The sequence below is a fragment of the Mugil cephalus genome, chromosome 12 (genome assembly GCF_022458985.1).
Source record: "Mugil cephalus isolate CIBA_MC_2020 chromosome 12, CIBA_Mcephalus_1.1, whole genome shotgun sequence".
NCBI classification, from domain to species: Eukaryota; Metazoa; Chordata; class Actinopteri; order Mugiliformes; family Mugilidae; genus Mugil; species Mugil cephalus.
The window spans coordinates 13517874-13542007 of NC_061781.1; the positions used below are offsets into that span (position 1 = coordinate 13517874).

General features: G+C 40.9%; 1 protein-coding gene across 3 annotated transcripts; it reads left to right on the forward strand.

The window, feature by feature from the left end:
- Positions 1 to 2274: 2274 nt before the first annotated feature.
- Positions 2275 to 22755, forward strand: slc4a10b (solute carrier family 4 member 10b). 3 transcript variants are annotated; one of them, XM_047601886.1, is made up of 26 exons: positions 2275 to 2547; positions 3513 to 3554; positions 8105 to 8186; positions 9837 to 9986; positions 10094 to 10232; positions 10638 to 10798; positions 11016 to 11201; positions 13110 to 13198; positions 14542 to 14699; positions 14787 to 14874; positions 15409 to 15555; positions 15667 to 15770; positions 16481 to 16655; positions 16781 to 16914; positions 17068 to 17313; positions 17419 to 17524; positions 17881 to 18042; positions 18245 to 18358; positions 18675 to 18836; positions 18941 to 19192; positions 19301 to 19369; positions 20028 to 20201; positions 20580 to 20699; positions 20813 to 20880; positions 21008 to 21129; positions 22189 to 22755. In XM_047601886.1, the coding sequence occupies exons 1-25, from the start codon at positions 2500 to 2502 to the stop codon at positions 21081 to 21083; spliced, it is 3252 nt and encodes a 1083-aa protein (XP_047457842.1). In that variant the 5' UTR covers positions 2275 to 2499; the 3' UTR covers positions 21084 to 21129; positions 22189 to 22755. The 3 variants fall into 3 exon arrangements, with proteins under 3 accessions (XP_047457842.1, XP_047457841.1, XP_047457843.1); XM_047601885.1 differs by having other exon boundaries at positions 21008 to 21078; XM_047601887.1 differs by lacking the exons at positions 2275 to 2547; positions 3513 to 3554 and adding an exon at positions 3952 to 4144 and having other exon boundaries at positions 21008 to 21078.
- Positions 22756 to 24134: the final 1379 nt, after the last annotated feature.

Genomic DNA, 24134 nt, shown 5'->3' on the forward strand with positions numbered 1-24134 from the left:
GCATTGTTTAGTTTATTGTTTTGTTTTTTGACGTCCCATTTGCCCACTGATTGGTCGACAATGACAAAAATATCATGGCTCTAAATGTCCGTTAATGATGAGACATTCCCATGGCAAAAACTGCAGAAAACTAAATTCTGATTCCAATGAGGATGGACTATATGTAGACGCGTAACTTATATTTGTCAAGATTCAAAAGTGGGGTTGTAATAACACACAGTATGTAAATAAGCAGCAGCGTGTAGTGTGCATTAGTTTAGATTCACAAAGATTGTTGAGTGAAAACTTTTTCTTTTTTCTTTGTTTTGATCATTGTTACGCACAATGAAAAACTATGAAGTTGACAGATTTTCTGTTTGGCAGCCAAATGAAATGACAAATTAAAAGAGCATTAACCGTCCAAAAATGCGCAAAGGACCAAAACGAAACCATGGAAGACAAATAAACCTCACAACACACGATTTCAGAAATGCACTTGTTTTTTTGTTTTTTAATTGTAACTGATTGCAGATTGATTGAACACTCAACATCTGATTTCATGTCGTGCCCTGCTTTAATAATCGTGTTTTTAATATGTGCGTTATTTGAGAAACTTATGAACACTGATATATTATAATGTATATTATAATATATATATATATATATAATTATATATATATATATAATTAAAACTGGTGCATAATAAACTCAATGTGCACTTAATTGGAATTCAGTGTGAAGGAGACGCTCACAGCTGTCAGTGTGAGGTGTGGCATTTAGCTTGTCATGATGCTCACTCTGTCAGGCCTTCCCAGGCATAAACAGCAGATGGCGATAACTGAATGCAAGTCCTGTGTTCAAACAGCTCCTCAGTTTGTAGTCCGGAGCTCTCGGGAGGTCACTCCAGGGCCAGCAGAACCTGTTAGAAAACCGCACCGATTTTTTTTATTTTTATTATTTTTATTTTTTAATGATTCGCAAACAGCAGTCTCGTATTTATGGTATATTTAAGTGCCTTCTGTGATACCTCCCCCTCTGGATTCAGCTGATCTACACCAGATGGCGATACTTTACTATTTTTACAGGAATCCATCCTGTTCATTAGACTCGAATGTTTTCAGCAGCAGTCCAAAAGCTCAGATGGACTAAACAAGCAGGCTTGCAAACACGAGACGAGGAAACAAAAACCCAACGTGCAGTTTAAAGAAATCTGTGAAGCAGATAAATTCACAATTCCAATGCAACTGCGAGTATCTGTTGACACCCAAAAGCTTCTGCCTATGCGGGGCTGCTCGTCGCCAGGATTGGTAACTTCGATACAACCGATTCTTTTCCTCACGATGGAGTTCTTTAGCAGTAATTTCATGTAGCGTATGGCGGTGGATCAGCTGCGCAAGGAGGAGGGTGGAAATGTGCCAACAGCACAGATACCAGTGCGTTTGCTGGTGGATGTAAAGGTGACGAGGTTAAAAGGCCACTGCTGGAGACGGTTCACACAATCCAGAAGGGGGTCCAGAGCAATATGCCCCCAGCCCATTGTTATAAAGCCCTAGTTTTATTGCTGCACCAAGAAATTCTAGATATTAAATAATAATGTCACTTTTCATCCGAGAATTTGATATTATTCTCTTTATGTTTTAAGATGCTGGAATAGACCGTCTGCTAAGCAAACGTGCGTGTTTCCTTTCTTTTTTTTTTTTTAAATGTATTTATTTTTATTTTTTTAAGGTTACACAGTGATAAACACTGTGTAACACTAGTAGCACAAAGTAATTTGTGCATTTAGTTCCAAAAATATACTGAGCAGATTTGTGCGCTTTTGGTCTGTAATTAGTTAAAATAAACAGTCAGGGAATCCGTTTTATTTTAGAAAGGAGCGTGTTTTTTTTTTTCCTACTTTCAGTTTAACTTGCATTATGTTTATGTGAGATACTGTACGAAAAAGAACACTTAACACAGATGGCACGGTAGAGAATCTGAGTGCAGCTTTTTTTTTTCTGCTGAAACAGACCTCACCAACAAGTCTACTGACTGAGTCAGATTCTAAGAAAAACCACAATGGAAATAGTTATGTAACCTGGAGCTGATCTCCCCTCGCAGACCCGAACTGGAGGGATAGATAGGATATCAAGATAGGATAATATTTCCCGGTAATTAGACTTCATCATACAGTTTCAGCCTGTGCGCTTGAAACAAAGGCAAAAGAAAAAAAAAAAAAAAAAAAAAAAAACATTTCAAGAGTGACGCGTCCACGTCAGCTGGCAGAGACGCGCATGATTTTATTTATTTATTTATTTATTTATTTATTTATTTATTTATTTATTTATTTGTTTCTAAACGGCATCTGAGAGGCGCTAATGACCAGCGAGCTGCTGCTGCTGCTGCTGACCGGCCGAGATATAAACATGTGACCGCTGTGTGGTCGCTCAGTTACTGCTGCACCTGACGGGATTACGCACGGTAGAGGTCTCTGCTCCATCTTTCTGCTGCTGCTGCTGCTGCTGCTCTTGAGGGAGGAGGATGGACAACACGGATCAGGGTGCTCAGATAGAGCCGCTGCTGCCATCGGTAAAGAGCACCGATCTCTAGTTGGATCTGATATTTGCTATTGATGAATATTTCACGACTGCCAAGTGTAATGTGTGTGCCGTAGCGCTAAGTGGGGACTAATGGGAAAATGTTAAAGGATCTATTAAAATTTTAACTTCAACATCTCAGGTGATGGAATAAAGTAGCTACCTGTGGTGATGTGAGCAGCTGTGGCTCACCTGCTGTGCTCTCCTCAAAGACTGAACGTCAGTTGTAAAATATTTTACTGTCATTTTACTGCACCAAGATTTACGGAAATATAACTTTCTGAAAACACCGGGGGGCTTTCACTGTTTCGTCTCTCAGTGTGACTGTGTAACATGTGATGATGTCCAATTACTTTGTGCTACATAATTTGATGCATGCCAAATCCCCATGGTGACAGCTGCACTATTCATACAGTAAATTCACACAGAAGTGACCTTGTATCATCACATTATCTAAATGTATTGTGTGTCAAAGTCAGCAGAATATTACGAAGTGAGGGCTAAATGCAGGCAGCATTGACCTACACATAACCAGCTATCCCAAAGGCTTGAATTATTAGCGGCAATCCAGATGAAGCTAAAGTCTCACGGGGTGGGATATTTTTGGAGAGATGTGGGCCCGTGCTCAGCGGTCTTTGCAGATCATTTTGAAAGAGATTTGTTGTCATTATCCCCGAGCTGTTTACGTTCAAACAGATTTTACTTCCCCGATTTAGCCGAGGGCTGAGAGTTTCTTTGCCCTAAAACTACTCTTTAAAACCGGGCGTACCTTTGGCTTTAAAAACTTGAGGTCACGACCTTAAAAAACCGGCAGGACATTTGAGAATTTAGCTCTTGTTTTGCCTGATTAACAAGGGTTGGGATGTGAAAATGTTTGCTTTGTGAAGTTTGGAGCTCAAGTAGTCCTGAACTTTTGGACCTACCGTTGAATTAAAGCAATGATTTCTTGTCTTTCAGATCAATTCTGTGTTCGACTCATCCGATGCGTGTAGGAGTCTGGTGAGTTATTACCAGGATTTCATGGCGTCAATAAGTTAAAAGCTGAATCTGTTACGATCCACCTGTAAAAAGGAAAATGTGTCTTTTTGTTTCATTGATTGCAAATGATGCTTTCAAATGCGCTTGTGCTGACCTGGGCACAGATCAAATTCTCAAGATTCACCCACGAATCAGCATCACTCTGCATCTGGAGTGAGCATTTTGACTTGATGCAACACAATGAGCTTATCCATAGCTTCCCTATGCATACATACAAGAGAGGGAGGAGAGAGGAGACCCCTCTCAGACCGAGCTTTGCCTTTGATTAGATGCTGCTGGGCAGCAGCGATGATGTCACAACTATAATCTCCCGATGAGAGAGTGGTGGCACTGTCGATAGACGCTCAATCACGAATTACAGTTGTTTGACACAACAGAAGGGCATCAGCCTTTATCAGACATGGTGTGAAGCAGGGCAGCAGGAGTTTGCTCAGAGCTCAAGCTTTTGGACTGTGTTGCACTCTGTCTAAACTGATTATATAGCAGAGGACACGGAGGGAGAGCTCATGCAGTCTGAAAACTTAGAGGCTCCTTGGATCTTCAAAAACCAGGTAGGACAAGGTTTGATTCAGGGTCTCACAACATTCAGGGTCTCTGGTTCATGTGTGGGCTGCTTTATTGATACGAAGGACCTTTCTGATGAACTTATTCGAATTACGGCACTGTCAACAACGAACAGGGCTGCAGGGCAGAATTCCACAACTAGGGACTCTTCTGTCTGAGTTTTGCTGCTCGGAGACGGATACGGACACAAAACGAGGTCTCGGAGCTGCAAAACACCTTAAATTGCAGCTCTGGAAGAGAAGACATTTAGAACTAATGTGTCGTCTTACAGGACGTTGAAGTTTAAAGCGGAGACATTTAAGGATTACAGTGCATTCTGTGCCTCACTGAAGCCTGTGCCGTTAATGATATTGCTGCCACTGATGGTTTCAGAACTGCCTCCGCCATCTGTAGGGACCAGATCCAAGTATGTGCCACATCCTGCGATATCACTTCAATCACTTGTGTGGTTTGCCAGTCCTTAAACAGGATTTTCCTGGGTGGTAGCTGATCATTAGGCTAAAACACAGCGCGCGTGTGTGTGTGTGTGTGTGCGTGTGCATGAAGGGAGTATATGGGTAATAATTGGACCATTATACTAAAAGTTTTCTCTGGAATTTTGGTTTCTTCTGATCCTTGTTTGCTCTGAGGTTCCACATTATTCCATGTATGCATAAAACAGAATGCACTCGTCCAATGTGCAAATAAGCCCTTGGTTAAACTGCAGATTGTTGTTTTAACACTTTGGCTTTGTTTATTGATCCAGTCTTATTCTAATCAGGAGTCCATCTTGCAACTAGGATTTCTGACCGTATGAATCTGTGTTTAAAGTTGTGTCTACAACCCAGCTGCTTTGCATGTGCGTGGTCATATGGTTTGATAAAGAATCAACCGGTTGTGTCACAGTCGGGATAACATATACATGCCCCTTACCTTTGTCTGGATAATTGTGAACAGTGAACATTCAATATGGGCTAATGTGGGCGGTGTTTTAGCAACAAATCCTGGCAGTTTAATCTGAACAGTGATGTTTATCCTTGGCCCGTGTATTCGTAGACAGATTATTGTCATCAGCCCATGCGGCACTGCAGCTGTGACCGACAGTGACCTTCATTATCATAATGCCTTGGTGGTCAACCGGTGGTCAAGAAGGCTCAAGGGAAAGCCGGTATCAAGCAAGATAAAAACACCCACCGTGATAAGTGCTCTGGGGCTGCTGTGGGCAGGACTCTCTCCGAAAGCAGAAAAAAAAAAAAAAGTAAAAGCAGTTACGTGTTTGTTTTGCTTCCTCAGCCCCAGCTGTCGCTGCTTGGATTTATAGTAAATGAAAGTGTCAAATACTCTTAAGTTCAAATCACTTGCACACTAATCACCAGCCCTGATGTGACTTGCTAATTAGTGAGATTTTGAGGTGAGAGCGGGTTATTGTTACCTTTTGCTAGTTGTGTTCAGAATGTAAAGCTAAGCTACAAACTATAAATATGATGAGGTATCCTACATACCTCACACATATTTGCTTATTCCGCAAAGTCACATTTATAAATCTCTATGTGGTTGCAAATCTGGGCAAACATTTTCCTTTTTACACTTTATGTAGTTTTACACCCCTGCTGCTTCCTCTCGATGAAGGTGCATTAAGTTTTCCCTTTACAGACGCTCGTGGCCGTAGGAACCACTCCATGTTCCTTCACCCACTCAAGTTAGTCACCGCTGGGCTACCTGCTTCCCTCGTTAGTTCGAGGCCGTATAGTCAAGCTGTGAGTTTTCATGCCGAGCTGCGATAGTGTGTTGCTGTGAATATTCAGTCTTCATGCTCGTACTGTTTAACATTAATGGAAAAGGGGGTGTTTTCCCCTGTAAACACTGTTAAATGACACACAATGATTTCTCCTGGTTTTTCTCCTCCTGTTTTTTTAATTCCCTTTTCACCACCTCCTCTGCACTCTCCTCTTCTTTCGCAAGTATTACATAAACAGGCTGACATTCACACCACAGACTGCTGGTTTTCTCCGAGATCTGAATCTAATCAGCTACTAGATCCATGTTCCCTGGATCTGTCGTCCAGGTGTCCTGTGCTTATGAGCAGATACAGTATGCGGGGTTGTAGCATCACTGATATTTTAAGATAAGATAATGAACTCACCAATCTTTTAATTTTTCAATATACTAATTTGACAGCTTATTCATAAGAGTTTATGTTCTTCTTGCTTTCAGTTTGCCTATCATCAAATTCTCAACCACAAAATCAGGAAAATGTTATATGTAATAAATATGAAGTCAACATATTAGTAACTGCATGGATCCTAAAGAGTTAATGATGACTGTTCTTAATTTTTAAGTGTGCCTTGACACCCGCAAAATATGAGAATTCTCTTGTTTTTTTTTCCTTTTCAAATTATCACAGAGTCAAATCTGCCATTCAGGGTGGCAGCTTTTTTATGAGGTAATAATCGTGCGTTCCATTTGTACTCAGAAGTCGTAATTTCCAAGTTCTGAATTGGAATTTTTCATTGGAAAGCCCCCCAAAGTCGGATTTTCCACTCAGAAAGTCATAGAATCTTCACTACACTTGAGTTGAGTTCCCAAGATGGCCGCCCTGCATGTAAGCAGTAATTATAAGCTCCTGTAATGTTCTGTTTATTAGCACTTATGATTAGTATTTGTTGCACTAAATTGATTGTACAGATGGTATTTTTCGACATACATATGTTGAAATGCTGTTACAGTGTAATTTAAGTTTTTTTGACGTGTTCTATGTTACCTACAAGCCCATGACATGCTAACAACGGCTAAAAACAATAGCCTGGCAAAACCAAAACAGTGCAAAACACCACTGTGGCAAACTGATTAATAGTGTATTTTTTCTACATTTAAATTAAACTGTTAAAACCTTTGAATATTTTTATAATTTTCTGCCTCGTGTGGTCTTGTAAATAAACCCATCTTGTTCATATGTGTTCAGATGAAGTCCTGCGTTAGTATTTTTTATATAGTGAGGGTTATTTTTTTTTTTAAATTTATTTATTTATTTTTACCAACCATATTGGTTCCCTTGCCTGTTTTATTCCAGCTCATCGATCACACCAACAGGAAAGACACAGCACTCTTCCTGTTAAGGTGTCAGCAGCATGGCGTTTGCATTTAAAGCTACAGGCACTAAAACAGCCTGTTTACATGAAGGTTTAAAAAAAGCCTTCATAAACCTGGTAGAATGAAGCATCTCTGTGGTATTTTGAGCAGAAAATTAAAAGACCTGCTCCAGGAACATGTGAACCTTTTATTAACTTATTAAATCCAAATATAATATGGGGCCTTTAAATATCTGCTCACTAAATCTTTCAGCAAAATGGTAAACAACAACTTCTCCTTCTCAAGTCACGTTTTCTTGTTAAACATCCAAATCCAAGCGGTATAACCCGCACTGCTCCATCTAAAAACACGCAAGCAAATGAGAACTTAATGTAGTTTGAAATCCTGTTAAAGCCTTTTTAAATTTTCACTTCTTCTCAGATGATTGTGATTTGTTGTAACTGGGTGTAGGTGTGGGCGGCAGGGGATGCATGACACCGAGCTGACCTTACGGTATGAGCTTGGGTGCCTTTAACAAAAGAAGGAACTTGAACAGAAGTAAAATGTTGATGGTGAGGGGTGGGGGGTGGGGGGTGGGGATGAGGCAGGGGATTTATTGTTCCTGTGATGAAAAGCTTTGTGTTTGGACTAAGATGATACACGTTCCTTTTTTAAGATAGGACATGCAATTAGTTTCCACGGCAACTGCGCTATTCAGTCTGATAATGTGTTTGCCCATAATGCTCTCCGCTGTGAGGGAACACCAAGTCAACAAGTATTTTATTTCACACTATGTTCAGGGTACTTACGTGTTTTTGTGTGCGTGTGTGTGTTGATTGAATGACACTATATGATTGTGCTTTAAAATGTTTTTTATGATTACTGTTTATGTCCAACAGAGGAACGATGACGAGGCGGTGGTGGACAGGGGAGGGACGCGGTCCCAGCAGAGCACCAACTTCGAGCAGGAGGATCTAGAAGGTACCTGGACAGACTCTAAATGCTCTGAGAACGCTAAAAGCATCAAGTGGCTGCTGCAGCCGAGTCCGCCTACTCTGTCCTTGCGACTGCTGCTTTCCTCTTGACAGCGTTTTTGCAGTTAAAAGATAAGAGCAAGCAGAGTGGGAGGCAGAAACTGTGGGTGAGCCGAGTTTTGCATCAGTCATTTCATAATCACTGAAAAACACGGGCAAACAAAACAAAAGATACAAACTGTGGGAATGAGTAACTCGGGGTTACTAAAAACCATCTGCATCTGCAGACACAGACAACAATTCACGGCTTCACAGTTTCGGCTTCTCAAAAATATTAAACAGCAGGTTTTAGTTTAAATAAGAGCATTTGTTTGTTCTTAAAGGGGATTACGTATGTACGCATTAGTTAGACACATACCACCCACCTAGACCAGACCAGGGACCCCCACCCCATATGATCCACAGGGCCCCCTCCCCTGACCACAGGGACCCCTCCCACTAACAGCACTCAGAAAGCCCATGTACATTATGTGAGTCACAGCTGTTTTGACACTTGGTGGTCATAATGTTATGCCTGATCAGTGTATATTTGTAACACATAGTCATGATACAAGCAGCTTTTCTGTATGTATATAGCAAAGTCTCACAGTCTATGTCTCGTGCTTTCTGTTGTGTGTGTTACTAGATTTGATAAAAATAAACACCTCAAATGAACAGAGGTGAAAATATATTCACTGATGAGTAAAAGGTTTCAAGGCCGCATGGAAAAGTTGTCCTCGCAAAGCGATTCCAGAACAAAACAGCCAGAACCCTTTTAAAAAGAAATTCATGACCCTAATATTTCTTTAAAAAATTTGTAAAACTCTGTATGAATGGATGTGACACATTTACAAACTAGTCTCGTTGCGTATGGGTTGATTGATAACCTTTGGTATTGCCTCAGTAACCTTCATTTTGTTATAGCTGACTTTTGAGTACAAGCACAGACTTTCTTTGTCTCATGCTGCCTCACAGCAGCACGAAAACACTTATGAGACCACACATTCAGGGAAACATTTTATGTAGTTGGAAGTTAGCACATTACAATATAGTAAAACAGATAAAGCCATGTACCAGTTCATTAGGTACATTAGTGAAAATGAAGGAATTCTAATTCCCGCACCAAATCAGCTTAGCGGCTCATTTGCATTTAAAGCGACAGATGCAGAAACGACCCGTATGAAACTAAGTATATATATTCTGGAGAGACACCTTAATCACATTAACCTGTTAAATTGGGTACTATACGGGAACTTTAAATATCTTTTCAGCAGCTTTCAGCCAGAGTTTCTTTGTCATTTTCTTCCGTCACCAGCAGCTCTTCAGTAAATACTTCAGGGTGGTCCTGGTAATTCTCATTCCATTACAGATGGATATATATGGTGATATAATGTAAATGCTCAAGTGGAGCAGTGGTGTAGTGGCATTATATGATTGCATATCCGTCTGAGAAACGCACCTCATTATAGTAAAAATGCACAGGATGCAGCAGAAATCCACAGAACTAGTGCTTAACCATGATCAGTGAAATCATGATAATCTGTAAAGCTTCTGAAAGCGCGCACACACAGACATGCACATTGCGGCTGATCCTCCTTTAACCTGGATGTGTCCCCAGGCCACAGGACTCTCTACATTGGGGTCCACGTGCCCCTGGGCAGCACCAGGCACCGCAGCCATCGCAGGACCCGTCACCATGGAAACAAACACAGGAGGAGCAGGGATCGCACCCTTCCCTTGGTGGAGGGCAGAGAGTCTCCTGTTTACGGTAGTCGCCCACGTTCGTGGACGTCCACGCTGCTCTCCCTTACCATCATTTACTGACTAACAAGAACGTTTGGTGCAACCGGTTCAGTTTGCGTCTTGTGTTCCCAGACACTCCCTCCCAGAGAGTGCAGTTCCTGCTGGGGACGGATGACGACGACGAGGAGCACATCCCCCATGACCTCTTCACAGAGATGGATGAGATCTGTGTGAGGGATGGAGAGGATACCGAGTGGAGGGAAAGTGCCAGGTACACTGTCACTGTAGCAGTGACACACAGTCACAAGCTATCACTCAAAGCTCTGGCTGTACACGCTGATCGTTCCCTACTTAAACTGATGAGGGATGTGAGTCTGATGTTTGTGTTCCCATGCCTTTTTATTTGTCTGACAACTGCCAAGATCTTTTTATTTACCACACAAAAATGATGGTTTTCCGCGAACGTGGCACGTCCGACATATTTTATTTACAGTGATAACCTGATGAGAGGCAATAAGGAAGCCACGTAAATGAGCGGAACTGAGACAGAGAAAGAACATTACAAGAGCTAAATGTGGGGAGAGAGGCACCCAGGACGAATGTGGTTATTGCGGCTAGAACAGATGGACGGCCGTCTGCTGGCCTCTCCTGACAGGAACTCAAACTCCTGTTGCAGGTGGCTGAAGTTCGAGGAGGATGTTGAGGATGGAGGGGAGCGATGGAGCAAACCCTACGTGGCCACGCTGTCTCTGCACAGTCTGTTTGAGCTGCGCAGCTGCATCATCAACAGCACTGTGCTGCTTGACATGAGGGCTAGTACCACTGAGGAGATCGCAGGTAATTGGTATCACGAGGCTAAGGAAGTAAGAATATTACAGTTTTTCTGAGGGAGACTTAAGCTTGCTTCTTCGCCAACTACGGTGATATCTTGTAATGTTATTCACTATTTGTAAGTCAGGACTGCACACGTATTTGTCATTTGAACACAAGAAAATTTGCACTACATTTTGCACTAAAAACTTTATTGTGAGCAGCGTCTCTTTGTCTGCTTCAGACATGGTCTTGGACCACCAGGAGTTATATTCACCGCTGGGAGACGAGCTGAGGAAGAAAGTGCGCGAAACCCTGCTGAGGCAGCACCACCACCAGAACCAGAAGAAGCTGGCCAGCCGCCTGCCGATCGTACGCTCCATCGCTGACATGGGCCGGCGGACGTCAGAGCTCCACCTGGACAAGAATGGTGAGAAAGCTGTGTTACTGTGTTACTGCCATCTGCAACTGTCATTGTCCCAGATTGGGCCCGACCATCAAAGCTGTTGCTGTGAAAAATATATGTGTTTTAAAACTTTTAAATTCTATAAACTAGCTAGTCTGGTGTAGACATAGTCGGCTCTTATCAAAATATGAATCCGGTAAAATGCCCTTGGAGACAGATAACGAAAATACCTATGCACACAATACAGTCCTGAAACCAATTTCGTCGCAAACAAAGTGAACTTGGTGGTGCTAAAATGACGTGTGCGAATGTGTTGCTGTTACTCCACACACATAAAGCCCACCCAATTTTGAGTGGCTTGCCAGAGCATTTTCAGTTCCCAACTGAACAATTTCAGACCAACTGTGCCCTACAAACATGATCTGGGCAGGGGAAGTTCAGGCTGGCGCTCCAGGGTATAAATTTGCATCTTTTCTTCAGAACTTTGTCATTTTTCAAGGCACACACTGAAGAAAAACATACTGAAGGGACGAAATTTTCTCGGAGTTGAAATGGTTAAGACATGGCATCATGCTGGTGTATTAAACATAACTTTGTTTCAAGGGGTTGCAGGTCAAGAAAGGTGGAAGCCATTCTGGTCAGCTGTGTGTGTGTGGATAATTTATAATATGTGTCCTCTTCTCTGTGTGTTTTCCCATCTTTTCTTCCTTCTTGGTTCATTTATTCACGTGAATAGATGCTAGTTTGCACAGTCTGACCCTCTGCCATCTTCAATAAGATGTCTTTTGTTAGATTAAAATGATCATGTGGAAAAGAAGAAGAACACTATGCTCAAAGGTCCATACACTGATTGCTGTTCATGGTACTAGAGCTAATTGGTTGAATTCTGGGCTAAATTTATTCCAGGACGGGATTGAAACTGGAAACATTGTTTGCCAATATCTTTGCCAGCTACATTTTATACGCTTCAAGTTTGTTTTTGTTTTTTGCCAGTATTCCACATGAGAGAAAACGGTTTGAGATTATATCAGACTGTTTGTGAAATGCTCATCTTGTTTGCCATGAATCTTGAAGGCACGTCGTTAACGGTGTAATTTCAGCGGTTTATAGCTTCAAAGCAACAGTTTCTGGTAATGAGTGGATTATAGACAGAGCAATCTGTTATGTGTTCATTTTTTTTGACCCCACTGTTTAATGATTACAGAAATTAGGCCAAACCACCCGAGGAGCTTGATGCTGATTGACGAGCCTGACGTTTTAGCCCTAATGGCAGCAGAAAAAGTTACACCCACCGTCTCTTCGTGATCATCTGTCTTTTTGCTTCATCAATTCTTGGTCAAATCCTTAGTGGGTGAATAGGGATGATGACAAGTTTTATGGAAATAGTAAATAGTATAATAAATCATCTCATTCTAATTACATTTACAAATAAATGCACTTATTGCATCAAGTGAGGTCCCAAAACAAGGGAAACGGGCCAAAGGTTGTACAGAAGAAAAGGTGATCCTTAATAAAAAGCTAATTAACCAAACAAGGGTCGGTGAAATCTGACACACATCTGGGGGGAAAAAAAGGAAAAAAAACACAAGGAGGTAACCAAGGATGACATGAGAAATACAGGGAAGCACTATACAGACAAACTAATGAGGAAAAGTGGTGGACTATAAATAACACAGAGAAATAATTGATTAACACGAGAGTCACAGGTGGCAACACTGAGGGTGGATCACGAAACCATGAAGGACGTAAAGCAAAACCAGGGAGTAGTCAGATAATTTTCGTTATTCTTCCCTTGTTTCTCATTCAAATGTCAGTTATCGATTTTTATTCAATAACTGCCTATGTTGAAATATTTCCGTCGCACTTTTAAGTGTACTTAACGTTGGCCAATGTTTGAACACCATTAATAATTCTCTTGTCCGGGTTGTTCAGGTCAGATGATGGCGTCTCAGTCGCAGTTAGCGGGTCCAGATGGCAAAACGGACATCAGCAGAGAAAACAGTTCCGTTGACTTCAGTAAGGTATGGTGCACATTTTGTTTAGTAAAGTACAAATATTTAGTAGATCACCATCACATTTCAGGCAAATATTGGACTTGTTTCTGCACTGCATTCGTTAGACGGACATTACCACTATTCTACATAACATGCAAACATCCAGGTCACCCTGAGAAATACAATTGATTGTGATACATAAAAATAATATAAAAAAAAGAAAAACAGAACAACATTGCAACTCATAATGACAGCTGTCTCAAGAGTTGTTTTCCGCTTAGTGAGCACAAACTGAAAAAAAAATAATATACATATATATATATATATACACACACACACACACATATATATATAGTATAATTGCTGTCTAAGAGCAGACGGTTATTTAATTGTGCGCTTCGTACATTGACGAGGACGTTATTCTTGGTATTTTTTTAATGGACAGGTTATCTAGCACCGGATTAGGATTATAAGTATTAAAAAAGACTGTTGCCACAGATGATAACAAACAGGCACAGACAGTAAAGGCAAAGATAAAATCCTTGTTGAAACCTTTTTGCATTATGTATACGAGTTAATCTTTCTGTCCAGATGAGTGATTGAACCGTTTCATGCACTTCTGTCCCGTTGATGATACAATAACTGTTGAAGTGAATGAACAAAAATCCTCCACGGTGGTCCCTTTTTCTTACAAATCATCCCAGATTGCGGCCCTATTATTATTTACTTGATACACAAAGTGTAGTTTAACTCTGAAACTCCTAACATCGGCGCAATTTCGTGATTTATGTCAAGTCAAATCCTGTCAATGTGTCAAAACAATTCTTCTTGATAATTCTAGCCGCCCTGGAGCCATGTGAACCCTATGAAGGAACAAACAACACTCCAGTCAACACTTGTCATCTCCACATAATTATCGCTGCAAATGCCCTCCCTATAATTTTCTAAAAATTTCCTGCACAACCAAATTCGTTTTCTTACCAAAGAGGGGAAAGCAGACGGAGGATTAGTTTCACTGCTCGGGACAGCTTGTATGTACTATTTTTGTGGGAAATTAAGCATATACTATCATTGCAAATTATTATGTAACAGGTCAAACGCCCATGTTTTGTAATATTTCATTCACACATCTGTGAATTATTTGACTGTTAAGTATTACGGCATACGAAGCAGCTGGACTATATTTTAACTATTCCAGCTTTCAGCTCTTCCATTTTCAGGCCCTAATGTGAGGATTAACAGTGAACAGAATGAACTACTTACACGCATGAAGGATGCACAAATTATGTTGTTATTCTCTTCTATAGCGAAAGCTGCTTAGACGTTAATCATGAAACACTTCAAAGACGGCGCTTTGTGCCCCCTTTCAGATAGACCTTCATTTCATGAAGAAGATCCCGCCGGGAGCCGAAGCGTGTAATGTGTTGGTGGGAGAGCTGGAATTTCTGAACAAGCCGGTGGTGGCGTTTGTCCGTCTTTCCCCTGCGGTTCTCCTCAATGGGCTGGCTGAAGTCCCAATAGCCACAAGGTTAATTAAACTTCTTTTTTTTTGCTCGTAAATAACATTAAATAACGATTTGACAGAGATTTAAAAGTGACGTGTCTTTGTCTTTAGGTTTCTGTTTATTCTTTTAGGGCCCTTGGGTCGAGGGGCTCAGTATCACGAGATAGGAAGGTCCATTGCGACACTCATGACAGATGAGGTAAGAATTAGTTGTTGTTACTTTTACCATCCCGAGGGTATATTCATTCATTATTTCCTGGAAAACTTGCTGGATTGGTTTAAATGTCAACCAGATGTCGTACTCAGATTCTCTGCAGGCTCTTTGCATAAATTCACAGCACAGCAGAACTCAACAAATTCCTAAAGTGATGGAACATTTCTCAGCGTGAAACACAGCTCAGAGATTTTATGACATACTTTGGCGATTAGTCAGCCCTCATGTCCTCCTTTTTGTCCAGAATTTAGCTCGTCATCCATCAGGACTGTGGAAAAGATCCACTTTAGCAAAGTCTGAACTTTCATTTAAAAACAAAACAGTTGGGACTAATAAAAATTGAGGAAAGTTAGTTCACAATGTAGAAAGGCGAGCGACTCATGAGCATTGTTCTTTCACAGGATTTAAGATCCTAATCTTGTGGGTATCATATGTCTGCGTGTGTCTGCCGGCGATGTTGCTGCAAAATCCAGTCACAACCGGACCTGAAAGAATAAAAACACATTTGTCTGTTTTCAGGTTTTCCACGATGTTGCCTATAAAGCTAAAGACCGGAACGACCTGATCGCTGGGATCGATGAATTCCTCGATCAAGTGACAGTCCTGCCTCCTGGAGAATGGGACCCGTCCATAAGGATAGAGCCACCAAAAAATGTCCCGTCTCAGGTAACCGGTTTAGTTGCTTCCTTCTTTTTGGTTGTTTTAAATAATTTGCACTTGGAAAAAAACAAAAAACAAAAAAAACAACAACCTGCTTCTGCATCGTTGGCTACACAGGAGAAAAGGAAGAAAAATAACAGTCTGGCTAATGGATTAGTGGAGGCGGAGGAGGAGGAAGAGCACGACGACCACGGGGGTCCAGAGCTGCAGCGTACTGGAAGGTGACAGAGCCACTAAATGCACGCTTTCCTTTTTTTCTCTCTTAAGATGGAGCACATAAAAGTTTTACCAAAGTCATTACCTTTCTTTGCACACAATTCATTAACAATTGGACTATTCATCCTCCAGAACATCGTGCTGTAATACATTTAGAGGTTTTGTAATAGTGGCTCCCAGAGGGGGCCCCCTTGCAGCACAGTTACATTAAATATCACTATGCCTCTGTCTGTTTAAAAAAAACATTTTTCAGTGCAGAAATTTCTTTGTTGAACATGTGTCTCACATACGTTAGTAAACATAAAACTACACCCATTTTAACTTTTAGGTGAATAAATTAGGATTAAGGCTTTCCATGGTTGAATTATACGAGTGCCATTACTCATACTCCTAATGATATTTTTTATTTTTCCTAAACTGTGCACAGACTGCCCTAAAATCCAGCCATCAAACTGAAAACTACCATCTTTCGCCACAGTGTACTCTGTAATGCTGATCCGCTATTTCTGGGGAAACTTGGTCTGTAGTTGCAGCCATGGAGTGGTTTCCATAGAAACATCCTATCTCCAGATCTCTATTTGCAGCTAGATTTTTCCATCGTAGGGACCTATCACACTGAGCCAAGAGTTGAATGCTGGGAGGGAGAAGGAGAAGAAGTTTAAAAGAATTTAACTTTATCCGTATTGCTTCTTTTTTTTTTTTTTCACCCCCTCAGGTGGTTCGGTGGTCTCTTTCTAGACATCAAGCGCAAGCTCCCGCACTACCTGTCCGACTACACTGACGCTATTAGTTTGCAGTGCGTCGCCTCTTTCTTATTCCTCTACTGTGCCTGCATGTCCCCTGTCATCACCTTTGGAGGACTTCTGGGCGAGGCAACGGAAGGACGCATAGTAAATCACCTGCCTTTTGCTCTAAATGTTCACACTTTTCTGCCATGATGAGCTGTACGCGGCACATTTGTGAAGGTTTTTAAGATCTGCCGTAAATAATCTCTTTGTCCCTTTCCTTCGCCCAGAGTGCAATTGAGTCACTGTTCGGCGCCTCGCTGACTGGAATAGCTTATTCCCTGTTCGCTGGGCAGCCTCTTACCATCCTGGGAAGCACGGGGCCGGTGCTTGTGTTTGAAAAGATATTGTTCAAATTCTGCAAGTATGTTTGTCTTTCGTGCGACTGCACACAATTCATAAACGATACTTTCTAAAGATCCGCTCATGCTCTGATTGTATGGATGAAAAGCAGCTGATTGGACGGTGATAATGATTCCCCTTCAAACTGTGAACACTCCATTTTTTTTCTCCACAGGGAGTACGGCTTGTCCTATCTGTCACTGAGAACCTGCATTGGCCTGTGGACGGCTTTCCTCTGCATTTTGCTGGTGGCCACGGATGCCAGCTCCCTCGTCTGTTACATCACACGTTTCACAGAGGAGGCCTTTGCCTCGCTTATCTGCATCATCTTCATCTACGAGGCCTTGGAGAAGCTCTTCCACCTGGGGGAACACTACCCCTTCAACAAGAACAACAACCTGGATAAGCTCACCATGTACTCGTAAGCGGACTCTTCTTCTTACGGTGGCTATTTCTTGGGGGTAAAGTATAAACCTTGGCAGATGAGGGATCGTTAACTCACCCAGATGTTCATGTGCTACCGCAGATGTTCGTGCGTTGAACCGTCTGACCCCACCAATGGCACCCTGAAGTACTGGGAGATGAACAACATCACCGCCTCGGAAATCTACTGGGAAGCCCTGGAGGTCAAGGTACTACCTGGTTCCAGTAAAAAAAAAAAACGACATGGACGTGGGGATTTTACACAGCAGATGGAATTATTGCATTACACAAAGACAGTCTGAAAAGAATACATTTGTACCTTAAAGTGGCATGCTCTACCAGATGGAGGAAGCAGAACACAGGAGATTAAGGCCATGTGGGCTGGATTATATTGGATTACTCAAAATGATGTGCAAATCACTATAAAAGCACATTTTTTTTGTATTGAGTTACTAAGTTTTTTTGTGTGTACGTGGAGCTCATCAACCCCAGCGGTTAAAACACAGAGTCTCGTTGTCTGTGTTTTCCTGACGTGCATAAGAGTCATTCATTGTCTCCCCTACAGGACTGCATTGAAAAGCAAGGGGAGTTTGTGGGAAGAGCCTGTGGCCCTCACGGACCATACGTTCCAGATGTTCTCTTCTGGTGCGTCATTCTCTTCTTCTCCACTGTCTTCATGTCTGCATTCCTCAAGGAGTTCAAATTCAGCAATTACTTTCCCACGAAGGTACAGTGCAACATGCATTAATATCATTGTTAGTGCAGTGACTTAATGATTCAAACTGTACTATCATCTTGAAATGGGTTTGGTAGCGTGGTGCAGTGGTGCACTCTAGTGGGCCCTTTTAAGTACTGCAGAATTAAAGGGATTAAAAATGAAGGTGATTGATTCAAGGGTTCCTTGAAATCTACTTTTTCATCTCTTTCAGGTGAGGTCCATCATCAGTGACTTTGCTGTTTTCTTCACTATCCTCACCATGGTGTTGGTCGACTATGCTTTAGGCATACCCTCTCCAAAACTAAAGGTTCCCAGTGTGTTTAAGGTGAGCCAGAGCACAGAATAACTTTTACAGATGACCTGCAACTCTACAAGGCATTAAACGATTGATGTTAATCAAGATCAGATCTTTTGAGTTAATTTTTTTATATATATAAAAGAAATAACAAAAAATGACCTCTATGATTGCTACTGAGATGACATGGGGTCAAAAAAGCACTTCCTTAGGCTAACGTTAACTACTGAAGGATCCGTGTATGTTTTTGTGATTTTTTGTTTTTGTTTTAAGAGACAGAAAACTAAAAGCGAGCGTTTTTTTTTTTTTTTTTTGAAAAAGTGTAACTTACACATCTTTTTCTCAGCCAACCAGAGATGATCGAGGCTGGTTCATCTACCCGCTGGGGCCCAACCCCTGGTGGACGGCGGTCATAACGGTATTCCCAGCTCTTCTTTGCACCATCCTCATCTTCATGGACCAGCAGATCACAGCTGTCATCATCAACAGGAAGGAGCACAAGCTCAAGGTACCTTCCTGCTTTGCCTGCAGACTTCAGTTTACTCCTGTACCATCTTGTTTTCCGTGCATCAGAATTCACTAACTCCTAGTTACCGATGCCTCCCCTTCCAGAAAGGCTGCGGATACCACCTGGACCTGTTTATGGTGGGAGTGATGCTGGGCGTGTGCTCTCTGATGGGCTTGCCGTGGTTTGTGGCGGCCACCGTCCTCTCCATCACCCACGTCAACAGCCTGAAACTTGAGTCCGAGTGCTCAGCTCCTGGGGAGCAGCCCAAGTTCCTCGGGATCAGAGAGCAGCGCTTCACAGGCCTCATGATCTTCACCCTCATGGGCTGCTCCGTCTTCATGACTTCAGTGCTTAAGGTTAGACAAATCACATGTTTTTTCATTTGCTTATTTTATTTTATTTTTATTAATTAAATGTGACATATCCATTTGTAATTGTGCTGTATGTTTTCTTGTGTTTTTCAGTTCATCCCTATGCCTGTGTTGTATGGAGTATTCCTTTACATGGGAGCGTCTTCTCTCAGAGGCATTCAGGTAAAGTTATTTAAGTTTCACTATAATAGATTTACAGTGTAATTTATCATGAACTACTAGACAGCACAACAATGCATGCTAGACACACATGCGGTGCTGAACGTTGTTGTAACAATAGAACCTTTTTAATACTGTCTGCATGTCGGAGGTCACAGAGTTGGTCACGGTGTTGCCGTTTTAATTTGTATTAACTTAAGTAATGCCAGGGGATTGCCTCCATTTAGAAGGAAGTTCATTGGCTTCCAGTGTGTCTCAAACATTTACAGACCCTCGCTCTTATTTAGCCCCGGCTGATGTTGCTCAGCTGTTGTTCTTTCCTGAAGATCAACCCCACTTTCATTAGTTATGGAGCAGCTCACTCTGTGTTAGACTTCCTCCACCAGCTGCAGTCAGTGGTCCAGTCTAGTGTGACTGGACTGAACCTTGTTCAGTTTTCTCAATGCAGGATCATTAATATTTAATGGAAAAATGAGTAGGAAGATTTTACCACTTGAGACACTTGATGGAGGACAAAAGAGTAGACACTGTAAAACCAAATCAAATAAGCCCAGAGCTGCACGGTTTGACTATTCTATGTGGGTTTTTAGTAACTGCTTTAAATCACATGCACATTCTCACATTGCGCACGTTTCATTCGTGAATTATTTATCACTTGCAGTTCTTTGATCGTCTCACATTGTTCGGCATGCCTGGCAAGCACCAGCCGGACTTCATCTACTTACGGCACGTACCCCTGAGGAAGGTGCATCTCTTCACCATCATCCAGCTGAGCTGTTTGCTCATGCTCTGGGTCATCAAGACCTCCAAAGCGGCCATCGTCTTTCCTATGATGGTTAGTTATGTGTGCGGTTATTACTGTACATCTGCAGCACCACTGCTCTCATCATTCACTTGCAGCATGAATGTTACGTTAAAGGCTTAACAGACAACTTGTCAGCGCATGAAGTTTTAGTTCCTCTGATTTGTGTTGTTTTCTTAACTGACAATTTCACGAGCCGTTCTTTACCTGAAGCTCCGATCATTAGTTCATGGGTTAAATTCTCCCAGATGACAACTGAAACATCATTTTGTGCCGTCAAGAATACATTAAACTTTGCTGCGATTGTTTGCTGGCTATTAATTTAAATCCATCCACCCCCTCAGCGTAGCGTTCCTCTCTATTAACACGTTGGATTTTTTTTGTGGTTTGTCTATTTTGGTTCCTCTTCAGGTGTTGGCTCTGGTGTTTATAAGAAAGTTAATGGACTGTATCTTCACCAAGAGAGAGCTGAGCTGGCTGGATGACCTCATGCCGGAAAGCAAGAAGAAAAAACTCGAGGATGCGGAAGAGGTGCCATTGCCGACGTTAACATAATTATGGGCTGCTTCAGCATTCATCTTGCTTTAATGTAATTTTATCCACGTTCACATGCATCTAAATGGAACTATTTAATCAACCTTCAGGAGGAGGAGGAGCAGAGTATACTGGCTGAAGATGAGGGGGTTGTCCAGGTGCCGTTAGAAGGCTATAAGTAAGTTGTAATTGCAAAGCTTTCCATTTAATGTTTACATATTTCTTTGTGGCAACGTTTTTTTTTTTTTTTTTTCTGAATCCCTTTTCATGGACAGTATATGTTGATGATCATACTCTTTTCACAGAGGGATCCCCATCATCAACATCACAGATGAAATGTCAAAGGGTTCTTTTGGAAATACTTGGAATGCCAATGGTTAGTTTCTGAAAGAATCCACAACATAACAACAGCAACAACAACAACACAGTAAGATTATTTATTTTGGCCTAGAAAACTCTCAGTTTGCGTTGACAGAGATGAAAATGACTTATTAAAAATCAATTGTTGATTACAAATGTAGCCTCCCTTTCATGAAAACACAAATATGGAAGAGTGACAGTGAATTGACTAAGGTGTTCAGGTTTTGAGACTTAAAAGAACAATTCAGTGCACCGGTAAATGCATGTATCTGCAAAATACAATAATACAATAAAATGTAAAACACCTCTGTACTGTATATAAAGTCAAATTTGACGCCACGCAGCTTAGCAGCTTAGCATCTTAGTTAGCTAGCTTAGCACTAAGTATGGAAAAAGGTGGAAACAGCTGACCAAGGTATTAAAAAATTATTTAAAAATCTACATAGCAACACAAGTTCACTTATTTACATATTATTTTTTCTTTAAATAGACATATTTCCATATATCTATTAAAAAAAAATAATAAATAAAGGCCTATAGGAGACTGTATAAAAAGGATAACGTAAACTTAAAAAAGTTTAAATGAAATACAATGATACCATTTGCATTTTCATTTTCTTATACTAAGTGTACTATGAGCAAATTATACCAAATATGCAAAATTTATATTTATATTTAATATTTAAGTTTGAACATTGTACTCCATGGACAAAATTCAGTAACTATAAGAACACCTTCCATTTATGCAAGTTAAAAAAAAAATACTAACAATTGAGGTTAAAGTGCTGTTTCAGATGTGATGTCTTTTGCATTCACATGTACGTCACCATATGTTCTACATGTTTTTAGACCTGCATATCAATACAAATTTATACAATAAGGACAGGATATAGTAGTATGATATAATGGAAGTGGCCATACAAAGGATTTGTTTTAGTTACTTCAGTACTCAAACTTTAATTTGCTGATAATACCTCTCAATGTTTACTTGAATGTATATTTCACCTCTGCTGCTACACTTTAAAATCATGAATATATCTTGCTTCTCCGCGTGCAAACAGTGTTGAAAGAAACACATAACGACTGCCAAATCAACTAATTATACATCTGTCTTTTCTTTTTTAAGATTCATAAAGTTTTTCCTACACAACTCAAGATGATGGAATGCGAGGTGAGGGGCAGCGGGCACACTGTTGTATATGTCACGGTTCCTTCTCTGTGTTTGTTAATCTAATCTGCGCCGTGTACCGCAGATTATCAATCCTTCAAGTTCAGTCTCGTAAGTCTCTGTGCGTAAGTGAATAACTTGGTTTTCTGACATGTGTCATGAATATCCCGGTTCATGGACCAACGAAATGTGTCACGCTGTCAAATTGGACTGTGAATTTACCATGTCGCTTTATTGAATGTTAACTATAAAAGCACACATCTCTGAGGAACCAAATGCAATAGCCCATTCGGCCAGAATGGCGAAATGATTTTAGCTTTATTTGTTTTCTGCAATAAAATGAATATGTTTGCTACAGAATCTGTTTTAAACTAATGGAAACTAACAGTATTTTTTGCTTATTGGTGTTACTGTATCTTTGCTTATATTGTGAGTGTAAATGTTATCAAAGGATCCTAATGTGTTAAATGTTTGTATGGAATTTACTAAGCCACAATGTTTTATCATAAATGTATTTAACCCTAACAAACACGAGATGGGTTCAGTTTTATTCTGTATATCTTGCACATGTTCTAAACCGAGCACCTTTCTGTGAACATTTTTGTTTGTCTTATGACATCTTTACAGACATGTTTAACCCTGTGCCGTATTATCCATCCACCATCTTTTTTTTTTTTTTTTTTTTTAATGAAAAAAGAGGAACAAGCAAGAATGTGTAGAACGGTAAATTGCAAAACGGCTGCAATGTAATCAAATGGGGGATGAGGCAAGAGCAGGAAGGAAAAGAACTTAAAACGTAAGTGAAACAAGCGTACTAAAAAAGATAACAAGTAGGTTATTCCAAAAACAAGTGTCAAAAAAAACAAAAAAAAGCCAAAAGAGAAATTAAGGCAGACCAAAAGAGCAAGACAAAATTCAGGGTACGTAAGAAGAGAACAGCAGAGAAACACATGCACACTGACGAAGCACGAGACAGGGCTATATAGCGATACACACAAGGGCTGACGGGGTGATGAGACACAGATGAGACCAGTGAGAGCTGAACAGCCAATCACAAAAACACGAAAGAAGTAAAACCAGCAGAAAAACACAAAAATCGTTTCAAGGTAAAGGATGAGATAAAATAATCCTTTACTTATCCCACGGTGCGGTAATTGCAGCAGCACGCAGTCCAATAAATAAAATAAAGCACCAAATAAATACAAAAAGTAGAAAATCCAACGCAACAGTAGTTCTACGTACGTGGTCTGCCGGGAGCAGGAACGAAGTTAGCACAGGGGGCAGTCGGCAGTCAGGAGGCAGTCGGTGCTGGACAGGGTGGGTTTTTCCATCAGGGAGGACAGCTTTGATATTGTCCTCCGATTACCCACAACCTCCACAAGCTCAGTAGAGGGTAGGCCAGAACAGAGCTGGCCACCACAGAGACACAAAAGGTCCTCAGGACTCAAATTCTTCGGTCATTCTTATAAAGCCAAAAAACTGAAATCCACGGCTTGACAACAACAAAGAAAATCCATAACTCTGACATTTGCTTTTGATTTTGGATCACACTTTTGCGTTTGCCCTTTAAAACACTCAAAATTAGGCCTATTCCAAACATTATGCTATCTTTTAAACATTTAAATCCAAAACATGGGGAAATGTTTTCCAGGTTTAAAAAACACACTGGAATAGTTTGGTTATATTCAATGGTTTCAGAAGTTCAACTAGCAGTAAGCCAACTAGCATATTCTCTGAGAAGTGAATATTCATCGTCTTTGAAAATAAGCAACACAATAAACAATTAAATCATCAGAAGTCATACGGGGGTTATGCATTAATTAAGCATTGTTTTGCATCATTATCGAAAAGCTTATGTCAAAACGACATGTGAGCTCAACTGTCAGAGGAGGCAGCTGCACATA

Bases quoted from the DNA above. Each gene is read 5' to 3' on its own strand.
- slc4a10b (XM_047601885.1), top strand. From the start codon at position 2,500: ATGGACAACACGGATCAGGGTGCTCAGATAGAGCCGCTGCTGCCATCG. The intron at 16,656-16,780 runs GTAAATCACCTG...TCCTTCGCCCAG, and splicing joins AGGCAACGGAAGGACGCATA to AGTGCAATTGAGTCACTGTT. The intron at 16,915-17,067 runs GTATGTTTGTCT...TTTTCTCCACAG, and splicing joins ATATTGTTCAAATTCTGCAA to GGAGTACGGCTTGTCCTATC.